Source organism: Mastomys coucha, unplaced genomic scaffold, assembly GCF_008632895.1.
Source record: "Mastomys coucha isolate ucsf_1 unplaced genomic scaffold, UCSF_Mcou_1 pScaffold6, whole genome shotgun sequence".
Classification (NCBI taxonomy): domain Eukaryota; kingdom Metazoa; phylum Chordata; class Mammalia; order Rodentia; family Muridae; genus Mastomys; species Mastomys coucha.
In genome coordinates, this window is record NW_022196912.1 from 128,515,224 (window position 1) to 128,531,362 (window position 16,139).

A 16,139-nucleotide genomic window follows, 5' to 3' on the forward strand; every position below is an offset into this window, starting at 1 on the left:
CCCTCCCCCTGCTCACTAACCCACCCACTCCAGCTTCCCTGTCCTGGCATTCCCCTACACTTTGGCATCAAGCCTTCAGAGCACCAAGGGCCTCTCCTCTCATTGATGTCCCACAAGGCCATCCTCTGCTATATATGCTGTTGAGAGTCATGAGGACCTGCATGTGTACTCTTTGGTGGGTGGTTTAGTCCCTGGGAGCTCTGGAAGTACTGCTAGTTCACATTTTTGTTTTTCCTATAGGGGTGCAAAATCCTTTAGCTCCTTGGGTCCTTTCTCTAGCTCCTCCATTGGTGACCATGTGCTCAGTCCAATGCATAGCTGTGAGCATCCACTTCTGTATTTATCAGGCATTGGCAGAGCCTCTCAGGAGGCAGCTATATCAGGCTCCTGTCAGTGAGCACTTGCTGGCATCCACAATGGTGTCTGGGTTTGGTAACTATATATGGGATATATTCCCATGTGGGACAGTCACTGGATGTCCTTTACTTCTGTTTCTGCTCCAAAATTTGTCTCTATATCTCCTCCCATGGGTATTTTAATCCTCATTCTAAGAAGGAATGACGTATCCATACTTTGGTCTTCCTCCTTCATAATGTTTCCTGAGAACCCAGATATACCACTCCAGGGCATATACCCAGAAGTTGTTCCAACATCTAATAAGGACAAATACTCCACTATGTTCATAGCAGCCTTATTTTTAATAGCCAGGAGCTGGAAAGAACTCAGATGTACATCAGCAGAAGAATGGATACAGAGAATGTGGTACATTTACACAATGGAATACTACTCAGCTATTAAAATCAATGAATATATGAAATTTTGTTAACTTTAAAAATGTTTTTATTTGCATTGGCATATATCAATTATAAGTGATAGTGGGTTTCAATATATTTTCTTTTTTATTAGATATTTTATTTATTTACATGTCATATGATTTCTCCTTTCCCAGTTTCCCCTCAAAAAAAAAAAACAAGAACAGATCTCTGTTCCTTTCCACCTCCCCCTGATTGCCACCTCTCCCTCTCCACCTTACTGGCCCTGGCATTTCCCTACAATGGGGCACAGAACCTTCACAGGACCAAGGGCCTCTCCTCCCACTGATGACTAATTTGGCCATCCTCTACTATACACATGCTGCTGGAGCAATTAGTCCCACCATGTATACTACTTGGTTGGTGGTTTAGTCCCTGGGAGCTCAGAGGGTACTAGTTAGTTAATATTGTTGTTCATCCTAAGAGGCTTCAAAACCTTCAGCTCTTTCAGTCATTTCCCTAATTCCTTCATTAGGGACCATGTACTCAGTTCAACGGATGGTAGTGAGCCGCTACTTCTGTATTAGTCGGGTACTGTCAGAGCCTCTCAGGAGACAGCTATATCAGGCTGGATTGTCCTTCCTTCAGTCTCTGCTCCATAGTTAGTCTCTGCAACTCCTTCCATGGGTATTTTCTTCCCCCTTTTAAGAATGAATAAAGTGTCCACATTTTTGTCTTCCTTCTTCTTGAGTTTCTTGTGGTCTGTGGATTATACTTTGAGTATTCTGAACTTCTGGGCTAATAACCACTTATCAGAGAGTGCATAACATGTGTGTTCTTTTGTGATTGGGTTACCTCACTCAGGATGATATTCTCCAGATCCATCCATTTCCCTAAGAATTTCATAAATTCATTGTTTTTAATAGCTGAGTAGTACTCCATTGTGTCGATGTACCACATTTTCTATATCCATTCTTCTGTTGAGGGGCATCTGGGTTGTCTCCAGTTTCTGGCTATTATAAATAAGGCTGCAATGAACATGGTGGAGCATGTGCCTTTATTACATGTTGGAGCATCTTCTGGGTATATGCCCAGGAGTGGTATAGCTGGGTTCTCTGTTAGAATTATGTCCAATTTCTGGAAGAACTGCCAAACTGATTTCCAGAGTGCTTGTACCAGCTTGCAATTACACAAGCAATGAAGGAATGTTCCTCTTTCTCCACAACCTCTCCAGCATCTGCTGTCACCTGAGATTTTTATCCTAGCCATTCTGACTGGGGTGAAGTGAAATCTCAGGGTTGTTTTGATTTGCATTTCCCTGATGACTAATGATGTTGAACATTTCTTTATGTGCTTCTCAGCCATTCGGTATTCATAACTTGAGAATTCTTTGTTTAGCGCAGTACCCCATTTTTAATGGGGTTATTTGGTTCTCTGGAGTCTAACTTCTTGAGTTCTTTGTATACATTGGATATTAGCCCTCTATCAGATATAGGATTGGTAAAGATCCTTTCCCAATTTGTTGGTTGCCGTTTGTCTTTTGACAGAGACTTTTGCCTTACAGTAGCTTTGCAACTTTATGAGGTCCCATTTGTCAATTCTTGATCTTAGAGTATGAGCTATTGGTGTTCTGTTCAGGAAATTTCCCCCTGTGCTTATGTGCTCAAGGCTCTTCCCCACTTTCTTTTCTATTAGTTTCAGTGTATCTGCTTTGATGTGGAGGTCCCTGATCTACTTGGACTTGAGCTTTGTACAAAGAGATAGGAATGAATAGATTTGCATTCTTCTACATGCTAGCCACCAGTTGAGCCAGCACCATTTGTTGAAAATGCTGTCTTTTTTCCACTGTATGGTTTTAGCTCCTTTGTCAAAGATCAAGCGACCATAGGTGTGTGGGTTCATTTCTGGGTCTTCAATTTTGTTCCATTGATCTACCTGCCTGTCACTCTACCAATACCATGCAGTTTTTATCACAATTGCTCTGTAGTACAGCTTAAGGTCCAGGATGGTGATTCCACCAGAGGTTCCTTTATAGTTTTGCCAATCCTGGGTTTTTTGTTATTCCAGATGAATTTGCAAATTGCTCTTTCTAAGTCTGTGAAGAATTGAGTTGGAATTTTGATGGGGATTGCATTGAATCTGTAGATTTCCTTCAGCAAGATAGCCATTTTTACTATATTAATCCTGCCAATCCACAAGCATGGGAGATATTTCCATCTTCTGAGATCTTCTTCAATTTCTGTCTTCAGAGACTTGAAGTTTTTGTCAAACAAATCTGTTACTTGCTTAGTTAGAGTGACACCAAGTTATTTTATATTATCTGTAACTATTGTGAAAGGTGTTGGTTCCCTAATTTCTCTCTCTACCTGTTTATCCTTTGTGTAGAGGAAGGTCACAGATTTGCTTGAGTTGATTCTATATCCAGCTACTTTGCTGAAGTTGTTTATCAAGTTTAGGAGCTCTCTGGTGGAATTTTTGGGGTCACTTAAGTATACTATCATATCATCAGCAAATAGTGATAATTTGACTACTTCCTTTGCAATTCTTATCCATTTGATCTCCTTTTGTTATCTAATTGTTCTGGCTAGGACTTCAAGTACAATATTGAATAGGTAGGGAGAGATTGGGCAGCCTTGTCTACTCCCTGATTTTAGTGAGATTGTTTCAAATCTCTCTCCATTTAGTTTCATGTTGTCTACTGGTTTTCTGTATATTACTTTTGCTATGTTTAAGTATAGGCCTTGAATTCCTGATCTTTCCAAGACTTTTATCATGAAGGGATGTTGGATTTTGTCAAATGTTTTCTCAGCATCTAATGAGATGATCATATGGTTTTTTTCTTTGAGTTTGTTTATACAGTTAATTACATTGATGAATTTCCAAACATTGAACCATCCCTGCATCCCTGGGATGAAGCGTACTTGACCATGTTGGATGATCATTTTAATGTGCCCTTTGATTTAGTTTGCAATAATATTTTTTTAGAGTTTTATTGTAGTATGATGAGAAAAGTTACATGATTTCATTTTATTTGAATTTGTTAACATTTAAAAACTTATTTTTTGTAAATAGAATTAAATCACATTCTTGTTTCCCTTTTGTACCCCAACTCCTCCCAGAGACTCCACCTTCAATACCTTCAATTTCTTTTTGTCATATTTTTTAAAATTTATACAACATTATAACAATAAAGATGAGTATTATAAAAGTTGTTTGATATAAAACAATAATCAATTTTACAGTCTTATGTAGATCCTTGTCTATGGCAATACTGAAAATAAAAACATTTTTATCAATATAAAATTTAAAAACTCCAAACGTATTAACTGTATATTTCAAAACAATACATCACTACTAATATTTTCTGAAATGAACATAAATATATAAAGTGTTTGTTCATCTGCTTTGTATTTAGTAGAGCTTAAAATCTTGGCGTTTACTGTGGTAATTTGATACAAGAGTTACAAATGTCAAGCATGGAATTAAGTCTCACTCTTTGTTGTTCACTTACAAGCCTCCTCCCAATTTAATTGTCCTCATTTCTTTTGGGTTTATAAATACTTTTAAAATATGTAAGTTGTTCTGAAAACCATAGTATGTTGTAAAAATATGAAATAAACAATACTACTAATAGAGAGACTGAGATAGGAGAAGCCAGATCTCAAGACCATTATGTTCTAAACACTAAGACACTGTCACTTACAAACAAGCTGAAAGTGTATATGGATTGTATAACATTGGACCTATTTCTCCAAATACCAAATTAGAGAGGCCATTGGATGACAATCAACAAATTTCTAATTCCTCATGTTTTTGGATTTCAATAGGATAGGATATGTTGTTAATATTAATTTTCACCTTAAGCTATTAAGAAAAAGTAATTGTTACTTCCTGTTGTTTTTGTTGTAAGAGGTGGAATTAGGTTTGTGTGGATTTGTTGAAAGATTACTTTCTTGCTTCTTCTAGGGTGTAGTTTTTCTCCTTATGTTGATGTTTTCCATCTATTATCCTTTGTAGGGCTGGATTTGGGGAAAGATATTGTGTAAATTTGGTTTTGTCAGGGATTATCTTGTTTGCTCCATCTGTGGTAATTGAGAGTTTTGTTGGGTATAGTAGTCTCAGCTGGCATTTGTGTTCTTGTAGGGTCTGTGTGACATCTGCCCAGGATCTTCTAGCTTTCATAGTCTCTGGTGAGAAGTCTGGTGTAATTCTGATAGGCCTGCCTTTACTTGACCTTTTTCCCTTACTCTTTTTATTTTTTTTCTTTGTTTAGTGCATTTGGTGCTTTGATTATTATGTGACAGGAGGAATTTCTTTTCTGGTCCAGTCTATTTGGAGTTCTGTAGGATTCTTGTATGTACATGGCTATCTCTTTCTTTATGTATGGAAGTTTTCTTCTATAATTTTGTTGAAGACATTTACTGGCCCATTACCTTGGGAGACTTCACTCTCTTCTATACCTATTATCCTTAGGTTTGGTCTTCTCACTGTGTCCTGGATTTCCTGCATGTTTTGGGTTAGAATCTTTTTGCTTTTTTTTTTCATTTTCTTTGACTGTTTTGTCAATGTTTTATATGGTGTCTTCTGCCCCTGAGATTCTTTTTTCTATCTCTTGTATTTTGTTGGTGATGCTTGCATCCTGATTTCTTTCCTATTTTTTTCTATCTCCAGAGTTGTCTCTCTTTCTGATTTCTTTATTGTTTCTATTTATATTTTTAGATTCTGGATGGTTTTGCTCATTTCCTTCACCTGTTTGATTGTGTTTTCCTGTAGTTCTTTAAGGGATTTTTGTGTTTCCTCTTGAAGGGCTTCTAGCTGTTTACCTGTGTTCTCCTGTATTTCTTTGAGGGTGCTATTTATGTCATTCTTACAGTCCTGTATCATCACCATAAGACGTGATTTTATATCTGAATCTTGTTTTTCCAGTGTTATGTTGTGTCCAGGACTTGCTATGGTGGGTGTATTGGGTTTTGATGATGCCAATGAACCTTGGTTTGTGTTGTTTATATTCTTATGCTTGCCCAGAATCATGTTATCTCTAGTGCTACCTTCCCTTGCTAAATCTGACTGGTGCCTGTCCTTCCTGTGATCCTGGTTGTGTAGGAACTCCTCAGAGTCAAGCTGTCTTTGGGATCCTATGATTCTGGGATCCTGTGACCCTTGGGAGTGGAGCTTCCTCTGGGTGTTGTGGGACTGGCTCAGAGCTTACACCCAAGCTCTGCTCAGTGCACCAGTGGGCAAGCAACTCAAGCCATTGGGATGGTGGAGTTCCTGTGTGCCTGGTTCCACTGATCCCAGTTACTCCCGATGTTGGGACAGATGTTGTGTCCTCCTCACCTCTGATCCTGGGCATGTTAGAGTGCCTGGGAATGAAGCTTCCTCTGTGTGTTGTGGGACCTTAAGGAACCTGAGCTACTGGGCTGGCTGAGTTCCTGTGTGTCTGGTCCCACTGGTCCCAGTTACTCCCGGTATTGGGGCAGATGTTGTGGCCTCTTCACCTCTGATACTGGTGGTGTTAGATCGCCTGGAATTGCAGCTTCCTCTGGGAGTTGTGGGACTTGCTTCAGAGCTTGTGCCCAATCTCTGCTCAGGGCACCATCTGACCCAGACAGACCAGAAGGAATCTGAGCCACTGCAATGGAGGAGTTCCTTGGTTTGCAAAAATTTTATAAAGTCATTTTGCATTGGTATTCATGAGGGAAATTTGTCTGAAGTTTTCTTTCTTAGTTAGGTCTTTGTGTGGTTTAGATATAAAAGTAATTGTGGCTTCATAGAATGAATTGGGTAGAGCACCTTCTGTTTTTATTTTGTGGAATAATTTGAGGAGTATTGGTATTAGGTCTTCTTTGAATGTTTGATGTATCTCTGCACTTAATCTGCCTGGTCCTGTCCCCCCCTTATTTTTTGGTTGGTAGACTATTAATAACTGTTTCTATTTCATTAGCAGATATGGGACTGTTTAGATCATCGAGCTGATCTTGAATTAACTTCGATACCTGGTTTCTGTCTAGAAAATTGTCCATTTCATCCAGGTTTTCCACTTTACTTGAGTATTGGCTTTTGTAGTAGGATCTCATGATTTTTTGGATTTCCTCAGTGTCTGCTGTTATGTCTCCCTTTTCATTTCTGATCTTGTTAATTAGGATAATGTCTCTGTGCCCTCTAGTTAGCCTGGCTAAAGGTTTATCTATTTTGTTGTTATTCTCAAAGAACCAGCTCCTGGTTTGGTTGATTCTTTGTATAGTTCTTTTTGTTTCTACTTGATTGATTTCAGCCCTGAGTTTGATTATTTCCTGCCTTCGACTCCTCTTGGGTGAATTTGCTTCTTTTTTGCTCTAGAGCTTACAGATGTGCTGTCAAATTGCTGGTATATGCTCTCTGCAGTTTCTTTTTGTAGACACTTAAAGCTATGAGTTTTCCTCTTAGGACTGCTTTCATTGTTTCCCATAAGTTTGTGGATGTTGTGGCTTCATTTTCATTAAACTCTAGAAAGTCTTTAATTTCTTTCTTATTTCTTCCTTGACCAAGTTATAATTGAGTAGAGTGTTGTTGAGCTTCCACGTGTGTGTGTGCATTCTATTGTTTATGTTGCTAGTGAGGAGCAGCCTTAGTCCATGGTGATCTCATAGGATACAAGGAATTATATCAACCTTTTTGTAACTGTTGAGGCCTGATCTGTTACCAATTATATGGCCAGTTTTGGAGAAGATACCATGAGGTGCTGAGAAGAAGTTATATCCTTTTGTTTTAGGAAAAAAAGTTCTATGGATATCTGTTAAATCCATCTGTTTCATAAGTTCTGTTAGTTTCACTATGTCTTTGTTTAGTTTCTGTTTCCATGATCTGTCCATTGAAGAAAATGGAGTGTTGAAATCTCCCACTATTATCGTATGTGGTACAATGTGTGCTTTGAGCTTTAGTAAAGTTTCATTTATTAATGTAGATGCTGTTTGATTTGGAGCATAGAGCTTCAGAATTTAGAGTGCATCTTGGTAGATAATACCTTTGATGAATATGAAGTGTTCCTCCTTATCTTTTTTGCACACTTTAGGGTGAAAGTCGATTTTATTCGATATTAGAATGGCTAATCCAGCTTTTTTCTTGAGACCATTCACTTGGAGAATTGTTTTCCGTCATTTTCTTCTGAGGTAGTGTCTGTCTTTGTCATCGAGTTGGGTTTCCTGTATGCAAAAAAATGTTGTGTCCTGTTTATGCATGCAGTCTGATACTCTATGTCTTTTTATTTGGGAATTGAGTCCATAAATATTAATAGATATTAAAGAAAGCCAATTGTTGCTTCCTGTTATTTTTGTTGTTAGAGTTGGTAATCTGTTCATGTGGCTATCTTCTTTTAATTTTGTTGGAAAATTACATTTTTGCCTTTTCTAGGATGTAGTTTCCCTCCTTCTGTTGATGTTTTCCATTTATTACCCTTTGAAGGGCTGGATTTGTGAAGATATATTGTATAAATTTTCTTTTCTCATGGAATATCTTGGTTTCAACATGTATGATAATTGAGAGTTTTGCTGGGTACAGTAGACTGGGCTGGCATTTGTGTTCTCTTAAGGTATGTATGACATCAACCCAGGATCTTCTGGCTTTCATAGTCTCTGGTGAGAAGTGTGGTGTAATTCTTATAGGCCTGCCTTTATATGTTATTTGACCTTTTCCCTCACTGCTTTTAATATTTTTTCTTTGTTTTGTGCATTTGGTGTTTTGACTATTACATGGTGGGAGGAAATTCTTTTCTGGTCCAGTCTATGTGGAGTCCTATGGGCTTCTTTTATCTTCATGGGCATCTCTTTGTTTAGGTTAGGGAAGTTTTTTTCTATAATTTTGTTGAAGATATTTACTGGCCCTTTAAGTTGGAGGCCTTCACTCTCTTCTATACCTATTATCTTTAGGTTTGCTCTTCCATTGCATCCTGGATTTTCTGGATGTTTTGTGTTGGGAACATTTTGCATTTTGTGTTTTCTTTGACTGTTGTGTCAATGTTTTCTATGGTTAGTTCTGTACCTGAGATTCTCTCTTCTATCTCTTGTATTCTGTTGGTGATGCTTGCATCTATGGTTCCCAACTTCTTTCCTAGGATTTCTATCTTCAGAGTTGTCTCCCTTTGTGATTTCTTAAGTGTTTCTACTTCCATTTTCAGGTCCTGGATGGTTTTGTTCAGTTCCTTCACCTGTTTGTATGTGCTTTCCTGTAATTCCTTAAGGGATTTTTGTGTTTCTGATTTAAGGGCATGTACCTCTTTACCTGTTTTCTCCTGTATTTTTTTAAGGGAGTTATTCATGCTCATCTTAAATTCCTCTAGCACCATCATAAGATACGATTTTTAGATCCAAATCTTGCTTTTCTGGTGTTTTGGGATATCTAGGACTTGCTGTGGTACGAGAACTAGGTTCTTAAGAAGCCAAGTAGTCTCCATTTCTGTTATAGTATTCTTGCATTTGCCTTTTGCCATCTGTTGATCTCTGGTGTTAGATGTTCTTGTTGCCTCTAACTAGAGCTTGTTCTTCCTGTAGGTCTCTAAGCTTGTGCCAGCACTTCTGGGAGGTCAGCTCTCCTCTGGTAAAATTGGGGCACAGATGGCTGTGGATCAGTTGTCGATCCTGAGTCCTGGGAATAGAGCACATCCTGGGGACAGGATCTCCACTTGTGGAAAAGGTGCAGAGAGGCTTGTGGTTCTGTTGTCCCTCCTAGGTGTGGTCTGAGGTAGAAACGATCCTGACCAGGCTTCCCTGCCACTTGTGAAGCTCGTGCCTCCTGTCTGGTCCCACCTTAGAAAGTCACCAGAGAGAAAATAGCAGATTTCACCTGAGTCCCTGGGTTAGGGCACTCCCTGAAGTCAAGATCTCCTCTTGCAGGGAAGGGGCAGAGAGGACTGCAAATCCACCACTGTCACTCCTAGGTGTAGACAAATTTATGAAATTCTTAGGCAAATTATGGAACTAGAAAATATCATTCCAAGTGAGGTAACATAATCACAAAAGAACACACATGGTGTTCATTCACTGACAAGTAGGTTTTAGCCCAGAATTTCAGAATACCAAGTTACAATTCACAGACCTCATGAAGCTCATGAAGGAAGACCAAAGTGTGGATACTTTCATCCTTCTTGACAACAATTCTAATGCATGGTGAATATATGTTCTTAGAAAGCTTATTTTGTACCTGAGTAGCTTTCAAATCCACATTCTTCTTGTTCCAGGGCAGAGCATGTGTTAGTACAGCTTTTTAAGAGTTGATGCTTCACTAATGAAGTGTTGATTTGGAACATTGTCCCATGGATAAGAAAAATACCAATAGCACCATGTAGAAATATGCAAGCATGTGTAGATATGTGTTATAAGTATAGATACTCATATTAAAACAAAAATGCATACTATATAAATTCAGAATATTCATATTTATTGTGTTTTATCTTCTGGTTCATAAATTGTATGCACCTAATAGTACAAGATAAAAAGAGAAAAACAGTTGAATGCATGTTCTAAATTCCATACCTGGTCAGAATCCATGTGATGTCCTATGCATTGTCAATTCACTTGGCAGCATCTTCAGTGCTTCTGTGATTCTTTTTGTTGTTGTTGTTGTTGTTGTTGTTTTTCTCTGTTATTCTAAATATAGAGGAACAGTTGTTCCCTACAATGTAGGGTGCTGAATGGTTGTATCTTTGTTTTTCAGAACCCTTGCCATGCTGGATGATGTCTATAACACTGTAATTCATACTCTAGTATATGAGATCCCAACAGTTCACGTAGGTTGTAATGTATAAGAATGCATTTCTACTTAAGTCGTATGGATTTAGACAGACATCCTCATCTTATAATGTAATCCATTCAGAAATATCCAGGCTCCATAAGATTGTAAATAAATAATATGAGCTCATTTTCCTAAGTTAAAAAAAATATGAGGATCAAAATACTTGCTGATCTGGTGAAATGTCAATGCAGGAGGTTTTCTTGAATATGGACATATTAATTTACAGCATTTTTCTATTTTTCCACTTTCAGTTTGAATGATTTATCTCTTCTTTTCTGTTGGGCCCTATTTTCATTGACCACAAACCTCTAGCAATTCTTTTTTCACTTGTCAATATTTGATGTTTCTCAACACCATTTAAGAGACAGGGCACCATTTCAATAATCTAGATCCCTCTGCAAGGGAGGATAGTATCCGAAAACTGGATTACATCTTTTCATTCTGGTTCTCTCAAAGATTGATATACCATAGTGTCCTCAGTAATCAGATATATAAGATACAGGAATATTTACTTTAGAGATGTTTCAGGGAATCTTTGGAATGTTCACTCTGTAACGTACCTCTTAAGTCACATACTGACAAATTCTGCAGCTCATTATTCTGGGACAAATTCCTGAATTACCCTCTGGAATTACCAAGCAGTCTCTGACAAAGCACTGAGGATCACTGTTGTGCACATTATTCCCAAAACTGTAAAAGATGGTCTTGTATTATTGCAGTTAGTGTTACCTAATAGTCATGTGATTATAGGGTAGGATATTGGAAATGGAGAAGAATATGGGTTTGAAATCAGTGACCAATTCATATTGCTATACTCCAGCCCACAAATCTCATGAAAGGACCTGAGGTGATTAAAAATATTTGTTGATAGTATTTCAACATACCAAGATGGTGGCTGCAAATACTTTTATTACAAGGAATTAGGAAGTAGGGACCCGTGGATCTCTGATATTGAGACTAATCTCAACTAAAAAGAGAGTTCCAGGACAATAAGGGTTATATCCAGAGATACCCTGTCTTGAAAATCAAAGCAAAACAAAATAGTAATATATCCTCAATGTTGATAATACCCTAGTAATTAGACATTGACTGACAGTGTGATAAAAAACTTCTGCTTCAAAGTTATTGACCTAATTATGTTAGGTACAAGTGCTTACATTAATACCAGCATGAATATAAGGATACAGTTTTATTATACATACACTAACTCTGAATAAATAACCAAGACTCATGTTTGTTGATTATAGACAAGTTTTATCTTACTATTGTTCTGAACTAGCTCTTATAACTTAAATTAATCCATGCATATTAATCTATGTTCTGCCAAAAGGCTTGTCAGTTACCCTTCTTTTAGATCTAGCTTGCTTCTTTCTCTACATCTGGCTAAAATCATCTGCTCCTGACTCTTTCCCATGGTTCCCATCCCTCCCCAGAAGTCCTGACTCTTCTCTTCTTCTTTGTGACAGGCCATCAGCTTTTTATTAAATCAGTCGAGATGAGAGAGGCAGTTTTTACAGACTATGATTAGAGATATGAATAACCATAACAAAGAGTGGTTTGCATTCAAAGTTCTGCTGTCCAGAAATCAGTATATGAATAACACAAAGACCATCTTTATACAGTATACAAAAAGTTCACCCCAACACAGGAAAACATGGAACAAGTTCACTAATTTAATACTCCTTCTTACTGAATCTTAATGCAAGATTACTGCAAAATTTCCTTATGAAATAAGAATTAATTTTAATCCCCTTGTTCCTTTCTTCAATATGCAAACACAATTTTGAGCAAGTCTTCAGGCTACTCTTCCATGTCTTTTCTATTCCATGACAGTTTGCTGCTTCTTCAGATTTTCTGACATACCTTAGAGGCAGGCTGTGACACTCTGCTAGACACCTTACTAGATATCAGAGTCCTTGGATGAAGGACTGCTGATCTCCTTTTTTAAAAATTTTATTAGATATTTTCTTTATTTACAGGTAAATTTCTCGTTTCCCAGTTTCCCCTCCAAAAACCAACCAAACAAACAAACAAAAACAACAAGAACAAACCCCTGTTGCCTCCCCCCTCCCCATGCCTGCCACCCCACCCTCTCCCACTTCTTGGCCCTGGCATTCCCCTACACATTAATTTGTGTTGAACATTCTGGCTGGATCTAGTATGGTCCTGTTCTCAAACTTCTGATCTTTGTGAGATCTCTCTCTCTCTCTCTCTCTCTCTCTCTCTCTCTCTCTCTCTCTCTTTCTCTCTCTCTCTCTCTCTCTCTCACACACACACACACACACACACAATCACACACACACCTACACATACACAGTATCTCTCAAAAGAACACCAAATTTAAAAACAAATACTAAAATAGGCTAACAAGAAAAAAATGCCTAAATAAAGCTATATAAGACAAACACTCTACAAATATGCCCTTGTACTGGTTTTGTTTCTCCAAATCCTAGACATAGGACCTACCTTCAAGTGTAGTTAAGTAAGTAAGCCTCCATTGAAAAAGAGTAATAGAATTTTGCAAGTGAACACAAGTTGAAGATAGGTTCTTGGCTACTGATGGGAGCACATATCCACTTCCCGCTCTCTGCAGAAGGTCACAGTGGCTTGATTGTATAAGCCCTGTGCTTGTTTCCATAGTCTATGTGAGTCCATATGTGCATCGGTCCTACTGTTTCTGGATGGGACTGATTCTTTGGAATCATCCATTGTCTCTGTCTCTAACAATATTTCCACCTCTACCTTAGCAATGGTCTTTCAGTCCTGAGTTGAAGGTTTGATGAAGACAAACCTATTGTTTCAATATCTCTCATTCTTTAAAATTTGTTCATTTTTGTTGTATCTTGTTTCCCATCTGCTGCAAGAAATAAATCCAATGATGGTGAATTGACATACACATTTAATGGTATATATTTCTGTGTAATTTAAAATAATCTTATTAGCATAATCCTTTATCAGAACAATAACTTTTCATTTTACACTAGGACTATAGTCTACTCAATTCCAAGATCTTGGTGATCTTAACAGTGTCTGACATGTCTTCCACCTCACAGGCCTTAAATTTCTTCAAAGAATCAATGATTAGCAACATAATAACATTGGTGACATTATTGTACCAACATAACACATAGAAAGGTAAGTATTGTGGGTAACCAGGTTTACAGCTGGGTGATTACTATATTTCCCCTCTTATACCATACAAAATACATAGAATTTCATAAACACCAATTTGGATTGCTTAAGCTTGTACTTGGACAAACATTCAAATTATGTATGTTAACTGAAATATATAAGTATATTTTTAACAGTATGGTACTACAATCATTTTCTGGAGAGTATCAAATAGCATTGCAAATAGCCTAAAAATTTTGAGAGTATCCATGAGAACTTTTTAGGAATGACTCAGTATGAGAGTGCTCATTCAGTAATTCGTACCATCCACATAAATAGCTACATAATGAAGGTTACCTTTACAATTATTTTGAATTTCCTGCTGTGGGATTTGTGGCCCAAGCATGAGGGCAACCATAATTCTGAGCCACCTGGTGTAGGCATGAAACATCATCTTTATAAAATCAAATACAGACAGACTAATTTCTTAACATCTTAAAAGTCACTTAGGTTTAGTATCAGGAATAGGAAGCTATTGGCCTGCAGACAGGAAACCACAGATGTCAACAAGAAAGCTGTGGCCATACACTCTTATGATATAATAGGAAGGAACATAGCTGAGAACCAGTCAAAAGTACTGTACAGCTGAAAACTGAGCCTGTGTCAATGTGCACTCTGAGCACAGTAGTATGTGGCAGTATCTGCAGTGTCCACACTGACGATCTTCAGGAATGCTTGATTGTTGGAGGTGTCTTTGGATACTGTGAGCCTGCTCTTCAGAGATGGGTTGTAGCGCTTATCATCATCCCACCAAATGGTTGCCAGCCACTCCAAACCCTTCCCTGAGGGCTGACGAATCCAACTCACACCAATACCAGAAATGCTCAGTGAAAACCCAGAGAAAGAGCAAGTCAGACTGAGGGTATGTGAGGGCTGTAATATCCCAGGGCCAGACTCTTTCAAAGTAACCTGAGACAGGACATCTGTGAAGAAAATAAAGCAGATGATAAGGTTAGAAAAGAGTGAGGATAGAAAAGTCCATCTGGTTGGGAGCCTTGGCACTCACATGCAGGGACAATCATCAGTAGGAATGAAGAAGTAAGCCTGTCCATGGCTGTACACTTGTGAGTAGCCAGGCTCACCATTTGATTTTTAACCTAAGGTAGGGTGGAGCCAAGAGAGATTTGCATTCTCTCATCAGGTGCTCACTCTAATGGTGTACTTAAGTTTTAGGACTCAAGAGGAATCAATTTGTGATAATAAGCACAGGAGCCCTCAAGGGAGCTCACTTCTGATACCCATAAAGTGTAGCTAGCTGAAGGCCAGAGTTCTCAGAATGAAACACTTCAGATGAATGCTTTACAGAAAGAACAAGATTGAGAGAGACTTTCAGTCTAACATACAGTTCCTGATTCTGTTCATTTATCCAGGGATCATTACATTTTTGTTTGTTTGTTTCTTTTTTGTTTTTTTTGTTTTGTATTTTTTTGTTTTTATGAAGGACACATGAATCATTCAAAGCACTGAGGAATCTTCTCCCTTCATCTTGTTCTGTGCCTGATGCCAGAGATTGCCTCATATGTGAGTCTTTTCAGAACATATTTTCTTTCACATACACATACACACACACACACACACACACAAATCTACAGATAGTGTAGACTTCTCGTAGAGTGTAAGACTAAGTGTCAGCCACAGGCTGGCAAATGTGAATGCTATAATTACACAGAAAAGAGTGATATTTTATTGACTTTATTTATCTGTCAGTTTCCTGGATAATATTTTTCTTGATTTCTCTTTATTGCCTGGCCTGTGCCTTCATCTTTTTACTGCCCTCTATTTATTACAATTTAAAATGAGGGAAATATTGCTTATTTGTACAGTTCTATCAGATTCTGGATGTCCTAGAGGACAACACAGTGGACAGATGTTATATAAGTAAATCTGAAAACACAGATAGATGTGGTACATAAACCATGGAAACCACACAAGATTGCAGGATTCTCTTACATTAATCACAAGGCAGGACAATGATGTAATTGATACCAAGATGTCCCGAAAATTGTGAATATATAAAGGTGGCCTTCAAATCTGGAATGTTATTGTAAACATTGTCTAAATTCATACCTAAGGAGCAGTGGTATGGTGTTGGTGTGAGGATATCATTTCTTCTCTATCTTCTGGACTCTGTACATCCACAAAGACAGTCTTTAATTAAGTTAATTTCTTCTTATCTCTTCTCCTGAGTCATCAAAATCATACAAGGGCTTGATATTACAGATATGAACTTTGAACTATTAAAACTTTATTATAAACAAAAAGAATAATGAAATGCAAATGTAATGAACTCCACATGATGAATAATGCCCAGCTTCCACCTCTCTCCATTCCCTGAGCTGAGGGATTCACCTGGCACTCAAGGACACCTTGGAACCAGGTCAACAAGAACTGCCCAGAAGAACTGCAAGGACTCAGTCCTGTAAATGGAACATTGAGGACTGAGCTCTCTAA

General features: G+C 37.9%; 1 gene segment (V, D, J or C); it reads right to left on the minus strand.

The window, feature by feature from the left end:
- Positions 1–14,291: 14,291 nt before the first annotated feature.
- On the minus strand, positions 14,292–14,740 carry LOC116081131. The segment is given in 2 exon segments: positions 14,292–14,611; positions 14,695–14,740. Coding segments are annotated over 2 exon segments (366 nt in total).
- Positions 14,741–16,139: the final 1,399 nt, after the last annotated feature.